Genomic DNA, 14,697 nt, shown 5'->3' with positions numbered 1-14,697 from the left:
TCCAGGGTTTCGACATTTAGGAGCCAAAATGTACAATAACAGAGGCATTCGGGAACTGAGGTTTGACTGTACACAGAATCACCAGCTCTCAAGTATTACTTTCTTTTCTCCTTACATGATTTGGCACAGCTTTCTCAAGAGCTCAAGGACTCGGGTGGTGCTGTTGCCTAAACCACTGAGCCTAGGGCTTGCCGATCGGAAGGTCGGTGGTTCGGATCCCCGTGACGGGTGAGCTCCTGTTGCTCGGTCCCAGCTCCTGCCAACCTAGCAGTTCAAAAGCACGCCCAAAAGTGCAAGTAGATAAATAGGTACCACTCCAGCGGGAAGGTAAATGGCATTTCTGTGCGCTGCTCTGGTTTCGCCAGAAGCAGCTTAGTCATGCTGGCCACATGATCTGGAAAAACTGTTTGCGGACAAACGTCTGCTCCCTTGGGCAGTAAAGCGAGATGAGCGCCACAACCCCAGAGTCGTTTGTGACTGGACTTAACTGTCAGGGGTCCTTTACCTTTTTTACCTTCTCAAGAGCATGTAACCTACTAGAGTGGTCTTCAACTTTCATGCATACATCAGTTGAATTAGATGTAGAAGGGTCATCCATATAGGTGACAGTAGCGTTACTCAGGTTATTTCAGACTCATTCTCTCCCCATTCTAATCGTAAAAAGATCAAGGAGCAGTTGGGCCCTGCTAAGCAGACAGCTTAAAAAACCTGAGCCATAACTGTCAAGACAAGATTGGTTCAATGAATATGGGGTCTGACTCTAGAAATCAAAGGCAAGTAAATATTCCCTGGAGTGAACAAAAAGGGGTTTTATTTAACTTTCTTTAAAGATGAGTTTTAATCTCCCATTGCTCTAGGCAAGTTGATACTGTACCATGTAAAGTTGCCTTCTGGTTATTTGCCAGGCTTCATGAGAATCGTAAGGATGCTGTTCTGTTAACAACTCTGTTGTGCAGCTGAAGCCCCCAAGCACCAAGGGACACCATGCTCTTTTTGAAAACTACCATAACCCCATATCATCATTGATGTGTGTGCCAGTTGCCATATATAAACCTGTTGCCTCTACAGCCCACTTTACTCAGCGTGCATGAAAGCTGATGAAACAAATTGAGAGTGGGCCCATCAGGCAGTAGAGGTACTGACTATACAATGTCTAGCAAACCCCTACAATCAAGGAAGCTAATTCTTGATTGCCGTTCTGTATTCATACTGTCAAGATGTAATAGCCTCCCTAGGCCTGCCCAGGCTTTGCAGCAGAGCATGAAGGGGACACTTTGCCCTTACATTCACCAGCATGGATGCAATCCAAACTACCCAGAAATAATGCTGCAAAGCTATTGTCCTATGAAGACAAATGGTTGACAACCACTTACCCAGTAGAGGTGGAAGCGGTGCTATATAAAACATTGAATACAGCACAAATGTTTCTTCGTACTCCACAGCAGCATTTTTGAAACTAAAAGTGCCCACTTGCAAGATCTTCCATATGCACCCAAGCAAAAACTCACTGGGTATACATGTTAGGCCCTACACTTTCCTGCCCCTTTACCTCCAAAAGGAGTTGTGATCCCAAAACTCTGATGTAGCAGTTGTTAGGCCTGTTTTTTTATCACTTATAACATGCCTAAAGCATATTAAGCGTACACAGATTAAAGGAGGGAAGAGGACATTTGTTGGCATCTGTCTCATGAGACAGGAGTGTGCTTCCAGGGGTGAAGTCAAACCGCTTTTTTAGCAGCACCAAAGTGACCTCCCTAGGGTACAAGCCCGGGCAGCATGTATGGAGGTCCTGGGCTGCCCAGATGGTAAGACCTACATCTCAGCCTTGCTGAGGTGGTCCAAAGGAAAGCAGAACAATATGTTTGATACCAGCTTGGCTGCAGGAGTTGCCAGAAGCAGACATACAAGAAGCCAACCATCTAAGGGACTATACTCTGGATTTGGGTAAGGTTTACTCCTCAGCATTTTCTCCCAAGGATATTCCACAAGGCAGTGGAGGTATAGGATCAGTTTTCCTCCTAGATGGGCTACCTTCCCAGGGTAAAGAACCTCACCTGTTCCTCACTTCCTTCTACAGCGTGTGCTGAAACCACCTCCTTGACCACAGAACCCACTATTGGTCACGTCCGCTCAATCCGCCAGATCCTATCTTTCCATGCAGAGGAAGTCCTTAACTCACAAAGGGTCTGAGACCCATCCGCTACCCTCACCTGATTTAGCCAGCTAGTCAAAGCTGTTCCTGGGGTATGGCCGCTGTTGTTACTAGGCACCACAGGTGAGAGATGAGTGCAGGGTGAGGACCAAAGGGGGAGAAACTGCCCCAGAGGTACTGAAGGTTTAAAAGGTAAAGGATCCCTGGACAGTTAAGTCCAGTCAAAGGCGACTGGGGTGCGTCTCACTTCAGGCCAAGGGAGCTGCATTTGTCCACAGACAGCTTTCTGGGTCATGTGGCCCAGCATGACTGAATCACTTCTGACACAACGGAACACTGACGGAAACCAGAGCACACAGGAATGTCATTTACCTTCCTGCCACAGCGATATCTATTTATCTACTTGCACTGGTGTGCTTTCAAACTGCTAGGTGGGCAGAAGTTGGGACAGAGCAATGGAAGCTCATCCTGTCATGCAGATTCGAACTGCTGACCTTCCGATCAGCAAGCCCAAGAGGCTCAGTAGTTTAGACCTCAGCGCCACCTGCGTCCCAGAGGTACTGCCCCTCCCCTAACATCCCATGCACCTCAGGGAAGAGGAAAACAATGAACATAGGCATCAGTTCCTAAAGTTACACCCTTCTGTCTACTTTGGCATTCACAGGTGAGTCTTGTTGCTTATGCAGCCAAAACAGAATCATCTATGGAGTGAAATACCAACAGGCTTGGGGAACACCAAGGTTGCCAAAGCACAAAAAGGGGGATAGATAAAAGGAGAAGAGAGTGCAGAAACAGCTAAGTGAGAACTGGGCATGCTTGGTGGTCATAAAATGCTGACTTGGATGGGACAAGGGGCAGGGGAACAATTTACTGAAAGAAAGTATGAATGGCTAACTGGAACACTGAAAGCAGCACTGAACACTGCTAGATTTTCAGGTCCCATTTTTAAGCTTCATAATCAGTTGCAGAATTCCAAAAACCATCTACTTCTATCATAGGTTCTATCATTTCACTGTTGCAGTGAAATAGATGGGCCACAATTAATTTCCAGAGCTTACGTGGCTGGTACATCCCCAATATTTTCAGAAGCTCACATTTTTAGCTGTCTTCCTATCCTGATCTAATACGTGGATTCAGCAACATGCCAGATCTTCAGCATCTACTGTATATATTGGGCAGCTTTTTAAGAGCACCTTGTTGTTCCTGTTCTTCTTGGAGATCAGGGGTGAGAACCCTTTCTGATGGGCCAGAGAGCTTTATCTCCCCCCACCCACGTAGGCGGGACCACACCTACGTCAATCATTGGTGGTTATCATGCTGAAAGGTGTTGCCCTGAGCACCTGTCTGAGTTTGAGGACAAGAATTTATTTTGATTACTGGAACTGAACCGAGCTCACAGTCCTTCCACACAAAGTTCAATTCCTAATCATCCCAACCATGCTTCATTTCAGCTGTCATAATTTAAAGGGGGAAAGGGTGGGGTGAGCGCACATCCTAATCTATCTTCTGCCTACCTCTGCAATAAGTGTACCATTATCATCTGCAATTTCTCTACCTTTTTGCAAAGTGTGGAAATGCTATGTGCAATGTGCAGTGCTAGCTGGGTTTTTTTGCATGCACTAGAATGCTAGCAGCCCATAGATTTCATGTTCACACAGCGCACTCTTGTGGTATTTTGTGAGTCTGGCAGCTGTAGTCTGGCAGTCACTCCTAGAGTGACTTGAGCTCACTGTAGCAGAAAAAGAGACTTACCAACTCTGTAATTTAACAGCCAAGGAGAAGTCTCTGCCTAGAGAGTGCTGGGACCAAAACCAACCTTGGAAGAATTGCCCAGTACAGTGGTACCTCAGGTTACAGATGCTTCAGGTTACAGACTGCTAACCCAGAAACAGTACCTTGGGTTAAGAACTTTGCTTCAGGATGAGAACAGAAATTGCGCAGCGGCAGCGTGAGGCCCCATTAGCTAAAGTGGTACCTCAGGTTAAAAGCAGTTTCAGGTTAAGAACGGACCTCCGGAATGAATTAAGTTCTTAACCCGAGGCACCACTGCACCTCAGGTTACAAACTTGATTCATTCCAGGGGTCCTTTCTTAACCCGAAGTAGCACTTTAGCTAATAGGGCTTCCTGCTGCCACTGTGCTGCCAGCGTGCGATTTCTGTTCTCCGGGGGCAAAGTTCTTAACCCAAGGTTAAGAGTCTGTAACCTGAAGTGTTTGTAGCCCAAGTTGAATCACACAGGTTTCATGACTAATCAGTCACACATAAAAAGAGGAATTAGCCGAAACATTGTGTAGCTCAAAGCCATACTTAAAAAGAGACTGGAGAAATTTTGGGAATGTGGCAGCAGTTAGCAAGTTAGCAGAGAACTACAGGCGATGCTTTGCATGCACAAGGTCCCTGGTTACATCTCTACCATCTCCAAGTAGAGCTAGGAAAGAACCCTGTCTGAAATCCTGCAGAGCGTGTGTTAGTCATTATAGACCATACTTGTTCCCATAGTGAACTGCAAATATATATACTGTATACTGGTATATATTAAATGAAAATATGTTGTGGAATATTGACCCAAGCAAGTATGAATGCAACATAATGTGCTGAATATGGAGGAAAAAGTTGTGGACTGGATGGATTTCCTAGAAACAGCTGTAACCCTTTAAGAGGAAATCTGCTTTATTATAGTTTTTCCAGGAGTAAACTGGGCTGGTGGGAATAAAGGAATATTTCATCAGTAGCTCACCTCCCGTACAACACCCCACATATAGAAGCCAACTAGAGTGAATCTTTTACAAGTGCTCTTCTCCTGGAGGTGCCCAGTTCTTCTCCATAGTATATGGCAGCAGTGATGTAAGCTGCCCCTGGGGCTGTGCCAGGCCAGATACATTCTGGTGCTAATGGTCCTGTGCCACATCTAGACTAGTTTTGTTTGATGGTCACTGTGTGGAGCTACTTGGAAGCCTCTGAGCTGGTCATCTTCTGCAGCAGTGCCTTGCCTTGTGGACATCAACCTAAAGTTTCCCACATGACAAGGCTTGAATTGCAGTTGCCTTTTTCCAATTTGAGGGCTCTTCTTCCACTGAGCTACCAGATGGGAGCCAGGGTTAGCTCTGTGAGATGTCTGCTGTGAGTCCCACGTGTCCTTGGGTCTTTGGCCCTCTCCTTTGCTTAACAGTTGATTCCCTCATGCAAGAAGCAAGGTGCCTGACTTGTTTGGAGTCTTCTGGTCTGGTGACGCTATGACAGCTCTATTCCACACAGTGGTATTCAAACCTTCTCCAATGCTACTTGTGGGTTGTCTGTGCATGCTTCCTCCCAAACATGTAGCGTAATTTTAAGAAAACCTTTGTCCTACACAAGCCACAGGTGATAGCACTGAACCCCTTGACAATTTGCAATTTAGCATTTTCACTTTGCAGCCTCCTTTGGTTCTAAGCGATTTCAGAAGCTGATTTTGGTTGAAAAACAAGGCATTAAATACAATGCATACAAACTTTGTTAACACACATGTAAAGACAAAATAAAAATAAAAATCAGGTAACCATGTTGGTTCATTAGTGGTGGTGGGGAATACCAAAAAGCAATAGCAGTGTCACACTTTCAATAGGACTGCAATCCTATTCAAATTTACAAGGGAATAAATATAGCCTGTTGAACAAAGTACTGACTTTTGAATAAGTATGCAGAGGATGGCGCTGCTCATTATCTGCAAAGTGTCTCTTGCAGTCCCTCTTAAGATCCTTACAAAATGCAGAGTTGGTCTTTTCTATTTGTCTAACAAACAAATAAGGGGATGATATTGAGAGGGGGAGAGCCATGTATGACACCTTGTGCTCCTTTGGAGAAAAGGTGAGCCATTAATGCAACAATCAATAGACCAGAGCTTTCCAAACTGTGTTTCACGACACATTAGTGTATCTGCTGTAGTGTGTAGGTGTGTCGCATGAATGCTCCCCACATTCCTCCCGGGGCTGGAAATGGGTTAGTTTAACCTCCGACTTGCTAGTAAAACTGATTTACTGTGTTGCAAAATTATGCATGTCTAAGAAGTACATGAAAAGTTTGGAAAGCTCTGCAGTAAACACCTTCTTTGGGTTGTTTCAGTAAATCCAGTTAGCCTTAATTTTTTTAATGCAATATTATTTTATTTAAGTATAAGTAGCTAGAGGCAATGAACACCTAGTTATTAGTCTTGTGATTTCAGTCTATATATATAACTGAAAATATAGTCCAATTGTTTCTTGGTTTAAAAAGTATTGTTTATTATTTGTGGAGGGGGGGGGGGCTCAACTCTGACTCATCCATGGTTCCAAGACCATGTCTGCTCAGTGGGCAGATCTAATCTTTCCGCAGCATAAAATGTATTTTTGAAAAATGTTTTGAAAAAGAAGAGGGGAGGGGGAGGTTTCTTAAAAAAGTAATAAAATAAAATAAAATAGCCCAAGCCTAAGCTGCCTGGGAAATACGTGCAATCTACTCTCTTGGCCCTAACAGAGCGTTTGGAGCCAAGAACCAACTTCAGCATCATAACACAATCCCCTTGGGCTGTGAAAGATGTCTTTCACAAGCTCACTCGGGATGAATGGGAAATGCACAGAAACACGACGAGGCGCATCGCATCTTCCATTCATCTTTCGGAGCCTGCGCAGAAGAACTTCGTTGAGCCCTCCTCTCTCCTCGCCAACGATGCCTCTAACTTTGGCTCCTCTTCCGAGCACCTTGTGGCTAATCCCGACAGACAGACATGAATAACGGGAAGGAGATGGTCCGTGCGGCGGATCCGCCCGTGACGTCGCCACGAACATCTTTAAAGGTGGGCGGAAACGCGCCGCCGCGTTGCTTTTATTTACCCAGCCAAGAAATTCAGGGGAAGCGTCTCCCCCACCGAGGGGTAGTTGTGACAGAGGGGCTTCACAGCAGACAGGACTGCTGAGCCTTCTGCAAAGGGGAAATGGAAACTCCAGGAACGTCCGTCTGCCCATTCTAGCCACGGATCGTCAATACTGACCAGCAGCAGCTCTCCAGGGTTTTTCACGCAGATCACTTTCCCTGCCCTAGCCGGACATTGAACCTGGGGCCTTTTGCTAGCAAAGCAGATGCCCTCCCCCCTCACTGAACTAGAGCCCCTCTCCCCTACACGTGGCCATCATCGTGCTTCTTCTGCCACTGCTCATTCACAGACTGGATAGCCAGGCGCCACCGCCGTCTTGAGAGGGGGTGGGGTGGGCATCTTCTTCACAACGCTGCTCTTATTTCCCCAGCTGACGCCCTTGTATCTCGGTCAGGATACTTTCAACACAGTCGCGCCACCATCCTGAGCGCATCTTCCCATGGAAGTCAAGAGAAATTGCTCCCGAGTAAACGCCGCATGGGATCGAGACGGTAGTCTCAAAATCGCACTGACTCCGGTTTCACTGGAGCCCAAACACCTCCGTTCTAATAAATGAGCCCCTGGACTTGGGCAGAGTTTCCCTCCATCGAAAGCGGAAGTGGGCGAGCAGGAGGTAGAGCGCGGCTTGCCCGCAGGACAGCAATCCTTCGCCTTTTCTGATAGGCTATAATCGCTAACAGAGACACACAGACAGAGCGCGCGCGAGAGAAATCTCACTCAAACCCAGCGGAGAAACGTGGGCTACCGGGGAAAGTCGCGCTCGCTTTCAGAATCCTGCCAAGCAGAGAAAGTAAACAAGGCTTTGTCTTGCCCTCCAGGGGCATTCAGACTTAATAAACACACCCGCACGTAAACATGACCCGCTTGTCCTATGACTGGGTAAAACTAAGTCGCCCTGCGCTCATGCGCACCCAGCAAGCAAGCGCGCAAAAAAAGTTGCCAGTTGTTTTAGATCACCATCATTAATATCATCATCATCATCATTATCTCGGACTCTTTTACGATCTGGCTCCTGAATGACCTGAAAAAGCATAGCTTCTTCTTGCAACTCCAGCGCCCCCGCCGCTGCCGGGAAGAAGGCTTGTCCGGGACCGCCGGCCTCGGCGTGGGCCAGGACTCTTATTGCTGCCGCCTCCGTCCGCCGAGAGGCGCGCCGAGTCTCCAGGCGGGAGCGAAGGCTTCGCCCGCTCGGCTCCGGGGCTGCATCCCCGCGCGGCACGTGGCCACGTGCTCCGGGCGAAGAGGAGAGGAGCGAGGGAGGGGGCGGCGCTTGCTTGGCACTCGGCTCCGCTCGCCCAGCGCGCCGCTCCATCCATCTCTCGGCGGGCGCCCGGGCCAGGTCTGCACCAGACGCGCTGCCTCCTGCCGGTCCCGGGAGTGGGAGACGCGGGCCCCAGCGACCCGGAGTTCGGAGGAGGTCCGCGTGGGGCTGGGCTGGGCTGGGCTCCGCCCGCCCGCCGCCCGCGCGTTCTCTCGCTCGCTCGCTCGCTCGCTGCCCGCCCGGCTGCGGGGCGCTGTTGAGAGCAGCTGGAGGAGCGCGCTGGGCCGGGCCGGCTGGCGGGGAGGTAGTGGCTTGGGTGGCTCCGCTAGGTAGGTGGGCGGCCGGCGAGCAGGAGGGGGCGGCCGCGGCGGCGGCCTCGGCTTCGCTCGGTCCCTCCCCCCGTCCCGAAGAGGCGGACGATGAACAAGCTCTACATCGGCAACCTGAGCCCGGCCGTGACTGCCGAGGAGCTCCGGCAGCTCTTCGGCGACAGGAAGCTGCCCCTCACCGGGCAGGTCCTGCTCAAGTCCGGCTACGCCTTCGTGGACTACCCGGACCAGAATTGGGCCATCCGCGCCATCGAGACCCTCTCCGGTAAGCCTGCAGGCGCGGCGCTCCGCGTTGGTCAGGGGGGCGTGCGCGGAGACCGCTTACTTTGCTCCCCCCACCACCCTCGGCTAACGTCCCTTCCTTCCCCCGGGTTGGTCGAGGCCCCTCGGAGCCCGCGAGGCAGCTTGCACGGCCAGGGGAAACCCCGCTCGGGCGGGAGTCGGTGGCGGCGAAGGGGCTCCCCGCTTGACCCAGACCACCTCCGGCGATCGGGGGTCCCTGCCGACCGACGGGGTTCTCTCTTCCCCTCGGAGGGCGATGCTTCCTTGGGAGCCTGCGAGCCGGTCCCCGCGCCCCGTGCGCCCCTTCCCGTTCGCCCCGCGCGCGCGCTGCGCTCCGGCGAGCGGCCCGGCGGGCGAGGGAGGGATTTTTCGCTGATTTTTTTCTCCGATTTTATTGAGCGGCTCCCGGGCGCTGGGGACGGCTCCCTCCAGCTCTCGTGGCACCCACTAGATCTCGGGCACCTTTCTACGAGGTGCCCTGTCCCAACTCGACGGGGACCCGGAGCAAAGAGCTCGAGACGTGCCTGGGGGCCCGAGCGACGCGCAGCCCTGGGGCCGGCAGCTGCGCCGCGAGTGAGCCGAGCCAAGGCCGGAGCAGCCGGAGGGGGGGATTGGCCCAGCCCCGGGAGGGAGCCCGGCCACCGGGATTCAGTGGGCCGGGCTGGAAGCCGCCGGGAAAGGCCGGTCGGAGAGCAGCGCGCAGTCCGGATGGCCCTTCGCTGATGCGTGCGGCTGGGCCGTTTCTTGGGTGGAATCAGGGGGCAGGAAGATCAGGCAGGGCGAGCTCGCCCACGCAAGAGCCCTCCGGCGTGGGGATGAGCTGCCCGGCTCCTCGGTAGTTCGCGGGGCATTCATACGAACAGTGTGGGGTAGAAGGCTTCGAGCTGAGGGGGCGGTACGGGAGCCGGACGCGCAGTATTCTCCCGCCTCGAAGTGCGTGTTCATGTGAACGCTCCCAACTTTCAGATCAAAAGGACTGAGCCAAGGAATAGGTCAAAAGGATGGTTTCACGGGCAGAGGGAGGGGTAATTCCTTTGGGCAAAAGGAGTCTATGCCCCCCACGCCCACCCCGAATATAGACACTTCCCTCACAAAGTGCTTAAAATCCTTTCAGAGCTGGAACTTACTTTCAAGGAGTTCTCACCCCAAAACTGATGCCTGATGCTACGTTCCCCACAGTCCTCGCTCTGCCGTGGACTGTGGCGAATCAAGAAGTGTGCCACCCTCCCTCAGCTCTGAGTTTCGTTTCTGAGCGCCACAACGCTTCCACATTTCTTTTTCTTTTCCCCACTTTTAAGGTAAAGCGGAGTTGCATGGCAAAGTCATGGAAGTGGATTATTCTGTCCCTAAAAAATTAAGGTGAGTACTTGAATGTTCTTTTGTTTACTACACTCGATTTACTCATATGACCCAGAAGCAGAGCGAGGTTGCGTCACTTAAGTTTAGGCTGTGGTGCGGTATGTTGTTTAGTAGCTAGCTGCATGTTTGCCTCTCTCTCTTTTTGGTGCTTTTGAGTCGTTTTCGTTCTTGAAACCATCAAGTGTTTCCTCCGCTATGGATTCGGTTGTGAAGAATTGTTTTCAATTCATCAACTTGATATTTTCTTTGAAATGTCATGATGCCTTAACAAAAGGCTTCCTGTGACGTCTTGAGAATCCATTTATAGTACAATCCTGCACACAACAACTGCCTGGAAGTAAAACCTTAGTTGATGGGGTTTGGGGGGGCAGGGAGGTTTACATTAAAGTAAACATGCCTAGGACTGCAGCCATTATGCTGGCTAACATTTTTAGCAATTCATTTAGTGTTCCTATTTTGACCAGCCAAAAGTTAACTGAAAATGAGCAAGCCCATGGCATTCCCTGTGTCTCTTGGTTTGTATTCAGAGCTAAAGAAGTGTTAAAAGATACTCCTTAACTTAAAGATGCACCTACCTCACACTCCAGAGATCTTTGTTGCCAAAGGACCTTGCCACACAACCTGTAAGACCTGTACTCCTTTGGAGTAGTTTGGGCTTTTTTATGGATCCATGGCAGATGTGTGATTTTACGTTGTTGTTGTTTAGTCGTCTTAGTCGTGTTCGACTGTCTGTGACCCCATGAACCAGAGCATGCCTTGGAAACTCACTTTCTTCTCAAAGGTTCCCCTTTTTTATGTCCATGGAGTTTTCTTGGCAAAATACTGGAGTGGTTTGCCAGTTCCTTCTCCAGGTGGATCACATTTAGTCTAAACTCTCCGCTATGACCTGTCCATCTTGGGTAGCCCTGCAGAGCATGGCTCATAGCCTCTTGGAGTTATTCAAACCCCTTCGCCACGACAAGGCAGTGATCCATGAAGGGGTGTGATTTTATATGGGGTGCTAATGTTACCTTCTGATTTAATCTTTGTTCTGATTGCTGTGTTCTGATTGCTCATCTGAGGGTTTTCTCTCTTACTCCATGCAAAGCACATTTAAAAAGTTGTGGTATTTTAGGTTATTATAATGTATAAAGTATGGTGTTCCTGATCTGTAGAATTCCAATTTGCTTTATGAATATTGCTGCATAAGCAACTGTTCTTTTACCACTGCAGCTGTCTAACACATAAGCACATAAGTTCTGCTGCAGACTGTTTCCAAAGCTCTGACATAATGGGTGAAGTGCTTGTGGTCTTTCTCTTTTTTCCTTCCCTTCCCTCTCCTGTAAGTGTCATTCTTCATCACAAGCAATGTAGCAAGCCATTGTAGTACACAGGAAAATTAGTTACACCAATACCCATTATTGTTGAAGGCTGTGACTTCATACCTGCTTTGCATCAGAGTAGTAAAATTTGCTTTGCATTTGGGAGGGATGCATTGAACATGCAGTTCCTGAGCGTGTAGAGACATTTATTGACTTCCTGAGTAGTGTGCAAGCTCTAGACATATTTTTGAGGTTCCGTTTAAGAAATAGCTTCAGCATGTTAATTTCTCAAAATGCACAGTTTAGTTTTAGGATTAAAAAACTGAAGTTGAAACTGGTGTTTGAAATAAAGTACTGTAGGGAATTCCCTATAGATGCCTTTAGTTAAAAGAAACTACTCCAACGTTTAAAAGAAATAGTGCAGAAATATGAGAAATGTTGTGTTTGAAATATTTGTATAGAATTTTGGTAGTGTGATAATCAAGTGGAGAGAATATATAATGTGAGAAAACTTATGCAGTCCGGAACTTGTTACTCAGATCATTTGTATGAGTAGCTTCAGAACATGAAAAATGCCTTACCATTAAATGGAATACTATTGTGAGATTACATGTAAGCTGCATTCTTGGTGTTAGTCTGTAGCAGCAAAAACCTTGATTTGCAACAGCTGCTTAGAAATTCTAGACTTCATACTGACATTTGTACCCCAGTGTTTTTATTATTTTCCACATAACTAATTGTAACGTCCTAATTTTGTCATGTGCTATATGGAACTAAACTGTTTGATCACAGTGTTGTTGGTAGGTGTTAATTTGGTAACAGTTCTTAGTGTACAGAGTATACTTCTCACTGATAAATCCTCACTCCCAGTCCTTTTTTCCCCCTGGGGGTACGCAGGAGTATGCATACCCCTAAACATTTTGTGAATCTTTGTACTTTTGTCCATTTATTGTATTAATTTTTCCCAATTTGAACTATAAAATGGTGATTTTCTTGAGTCAAAATTAGAGTTCCCCTAAACATTTTTTAAAGAAAAAAAAAGCACTGCTCACTCCTAAAAGTGTTGAATGCTAGATAAAGAAAGCCAAGCTAATGCAATTCTGTGCATGCTCATTCTTACATTTGAGTTGTCTCTCTTCAGTGGAGCTTACTCCCAAATAAGTAGGCACTGGATTAGGAATGCATCAGAAAATTTTGATTATTTTCTTTTAAAATGCATAAGTGGCAGAAGCTTGTCACTCTGTGGTCAGTTCCAAATATTTGCTTCACCAGCAAGTAAACAAGTTTAGGATTGGATATTCTGATTGTTATTTGCAGAACATGATTTCAGGTAGTTAGACTGGTGCAAATATTTAGTGTCATATGATTAGCAGCTTTTCACCCAATTAGTTCTGTTTTTCTAACACAACACTTGCTTTAACTTTTTACTATGCAAAAAAAAAAAAGGCACGAGAATGGCAAATTCTTTGAAATTATTAACATTGGGGGGAGTTGAAACAAGGGAGACAAATTAATAAAATTATGTTCTAATACCCTTTCACCTGCCTGTCATGCCTAAGGTTCTGAAGGTTAATTGTCCTATAATTAGTTGTAATCAATTTGGAGAATGGGAACTAACTATATGTTTCAGTAGGACTATTACAATGCTCCTTAAGGTTAAATTCTCAGAAGCTGAATGCACGTCCATTTCCGAATTCAGTCAGATCTAGGTATGCATCAAACAGCTCTAACACAGTTAGCTTTCTAAATGTTTTCATGGGCTTAGTTGGGAAAGCTGGTTGTGTGTAGACATGGAGATGGTTCTGAGACAACCTTCCAGATCAGATGTCAAGATATGGTCATCTTTAATTAGAATGCAAAAATGTTTATATTAATAAACAATAAGTACCTTTCACACCATGGTAAATTAAACACAGCTTGAGGATTTTCTTTTTAAAAAAAAAATGGTTAGATTTTGTAATGAGGAGTCATTTTTTGCCGTTGTTTGGTGGGAGAATGTTTAAATTCACAAGTTTACCTGTCTGATCAAAATATAACTTGTTAAGGAAACCTACTTTGTATGACACCTCAAGCTACTCTCGATGCCATGTTTTAAACTTAAATTAATTTCTGCTCAAATCCATTTGGATTTAAGCCTACTATCTTAAACTTTTTAAAATGTCTGTTCCATCCAGATCAGTAAAAAAATAACACCCAAGAGCCAAAGTGTACTCTGACCCACAAAAGCTTGTGTCACAATAAATACGTCCATTTGTAAAGTGCCACATTTTGGTATGTGTGTGTATTTTGTAGCAGATTAGCTCTCTACAGTTAAAGCCAGTGAGGCGTATTTCCAGTTAAACATGCTTAGGATTTGCAAGAGAGAGTAGGCTGCAGATATGGTGTATTTAAGTGGGTTATATAGCTTTGCCTTGGTGTATAGAAGCGCCTCATTCTTTCCACTCTTGCAGTAGAAAACAAAGTTTTCAGAAAGTAGCAAGAATTGAGGATTCAATCTGGATTTGCTAATCTGCATTGTGTTCTGGTGCCTCTCTCTCCTTAGTGAGCAAGCAAGATAGGACTCTCAGGCAGAAGTAGCTTTGAAAATGGTGTCTGCCATATGACAATTCTGGGGGCGTGGGGCCAGAGGCTGACAAAAGGCTCTTAATATATTTCATGAATTCAATATTGCCAGTTTTCAGTGCTTGGGGTGCAAATGTTTTAGGGAAGTGCCCTGTTCATGTTGTTGTTTTCTGCTTCTATTGTTTTGTGCAGAAATGGTAAATAAAATAATTCTCCTCAAAATGTGTTTTAAATCCAGATGTTTTACAGAACATTTAATTTGCTGAAAAAATAATCCAGTTTGTTTAAGGAACTTTTATGAATTAGAAGCTTTCTAAGTATAATTATTATTGGAATGGAAAAATTTACACAAGTGTTTTACATTAAGCACTGATTTTGATTTAGTTGCACACCCTGAATGGAAAGTTTGCAGTAATATCATGTTGTGCTTTCCTGTAGAACTGAACTGATAAAGTTTACTTGTATAAACTCACAGCGTATACATGGGGAAATATAGCAGTAATGTAGCAACTGGTGTAAAATGTTCTTGTTCTCCTATTTGGAGGAAAAAGTTATTTTGTGGGCTA

The 14,697-nt window shown here is 46.7% G+C and overlaps 1 protein-coding gene across 2 annotated transcripts in view; it reads left to right on the top strand.

Annotated features, from left to right (window-relative positions):
- Nucleotides 1-8,290: 8,290 nt before the first annotated feature.
- IGF2BP2 (insulin like growth factor 2 mRNA binding protein 2) overlaps nucleotides 8,291-14,697 on the top strand; it is a 63,279-nt gene continuing 56,872 nt past the window's right edge. The window contains exons 1-2 of one of the 2 annotated variants that reach the window (XM_083741856.1): nucleotides 8,291-8,892; nucleotides 10,208-10,268. In XM_083741856.1, coding sequence (XP_083597982.1) covers nucleotides 8,718-8,892; nucleotides 10,208-10,268 — 236 coding nt within the window. In that variant the 5' untranslated portion in view covers nucleotides 8,291-8,717. The remainder of the gene's footprint in view (nucleotides 8,893-10,207; nucleotides 10,269-14,697) is intronic. The other variant, XM_083741857.1, reaches the window with a different exon arrangement.

The sequence above is a fragment of the Podarcis gaigeae genome, assembly GCF_964106915.1.
Source record: "Podarcis gaigeae genome assembly, chromosome: 5".
Classification (NCBI taxonomy): Eukaryota; Metazoa; Chordata; class Lepidosauria; order Squamata; family Lacertidae; genus Podarcis; species Podarcis gaigeae.
This window is presented reverse-complemented; position numbering and strand designations above follow the sequence as displayed.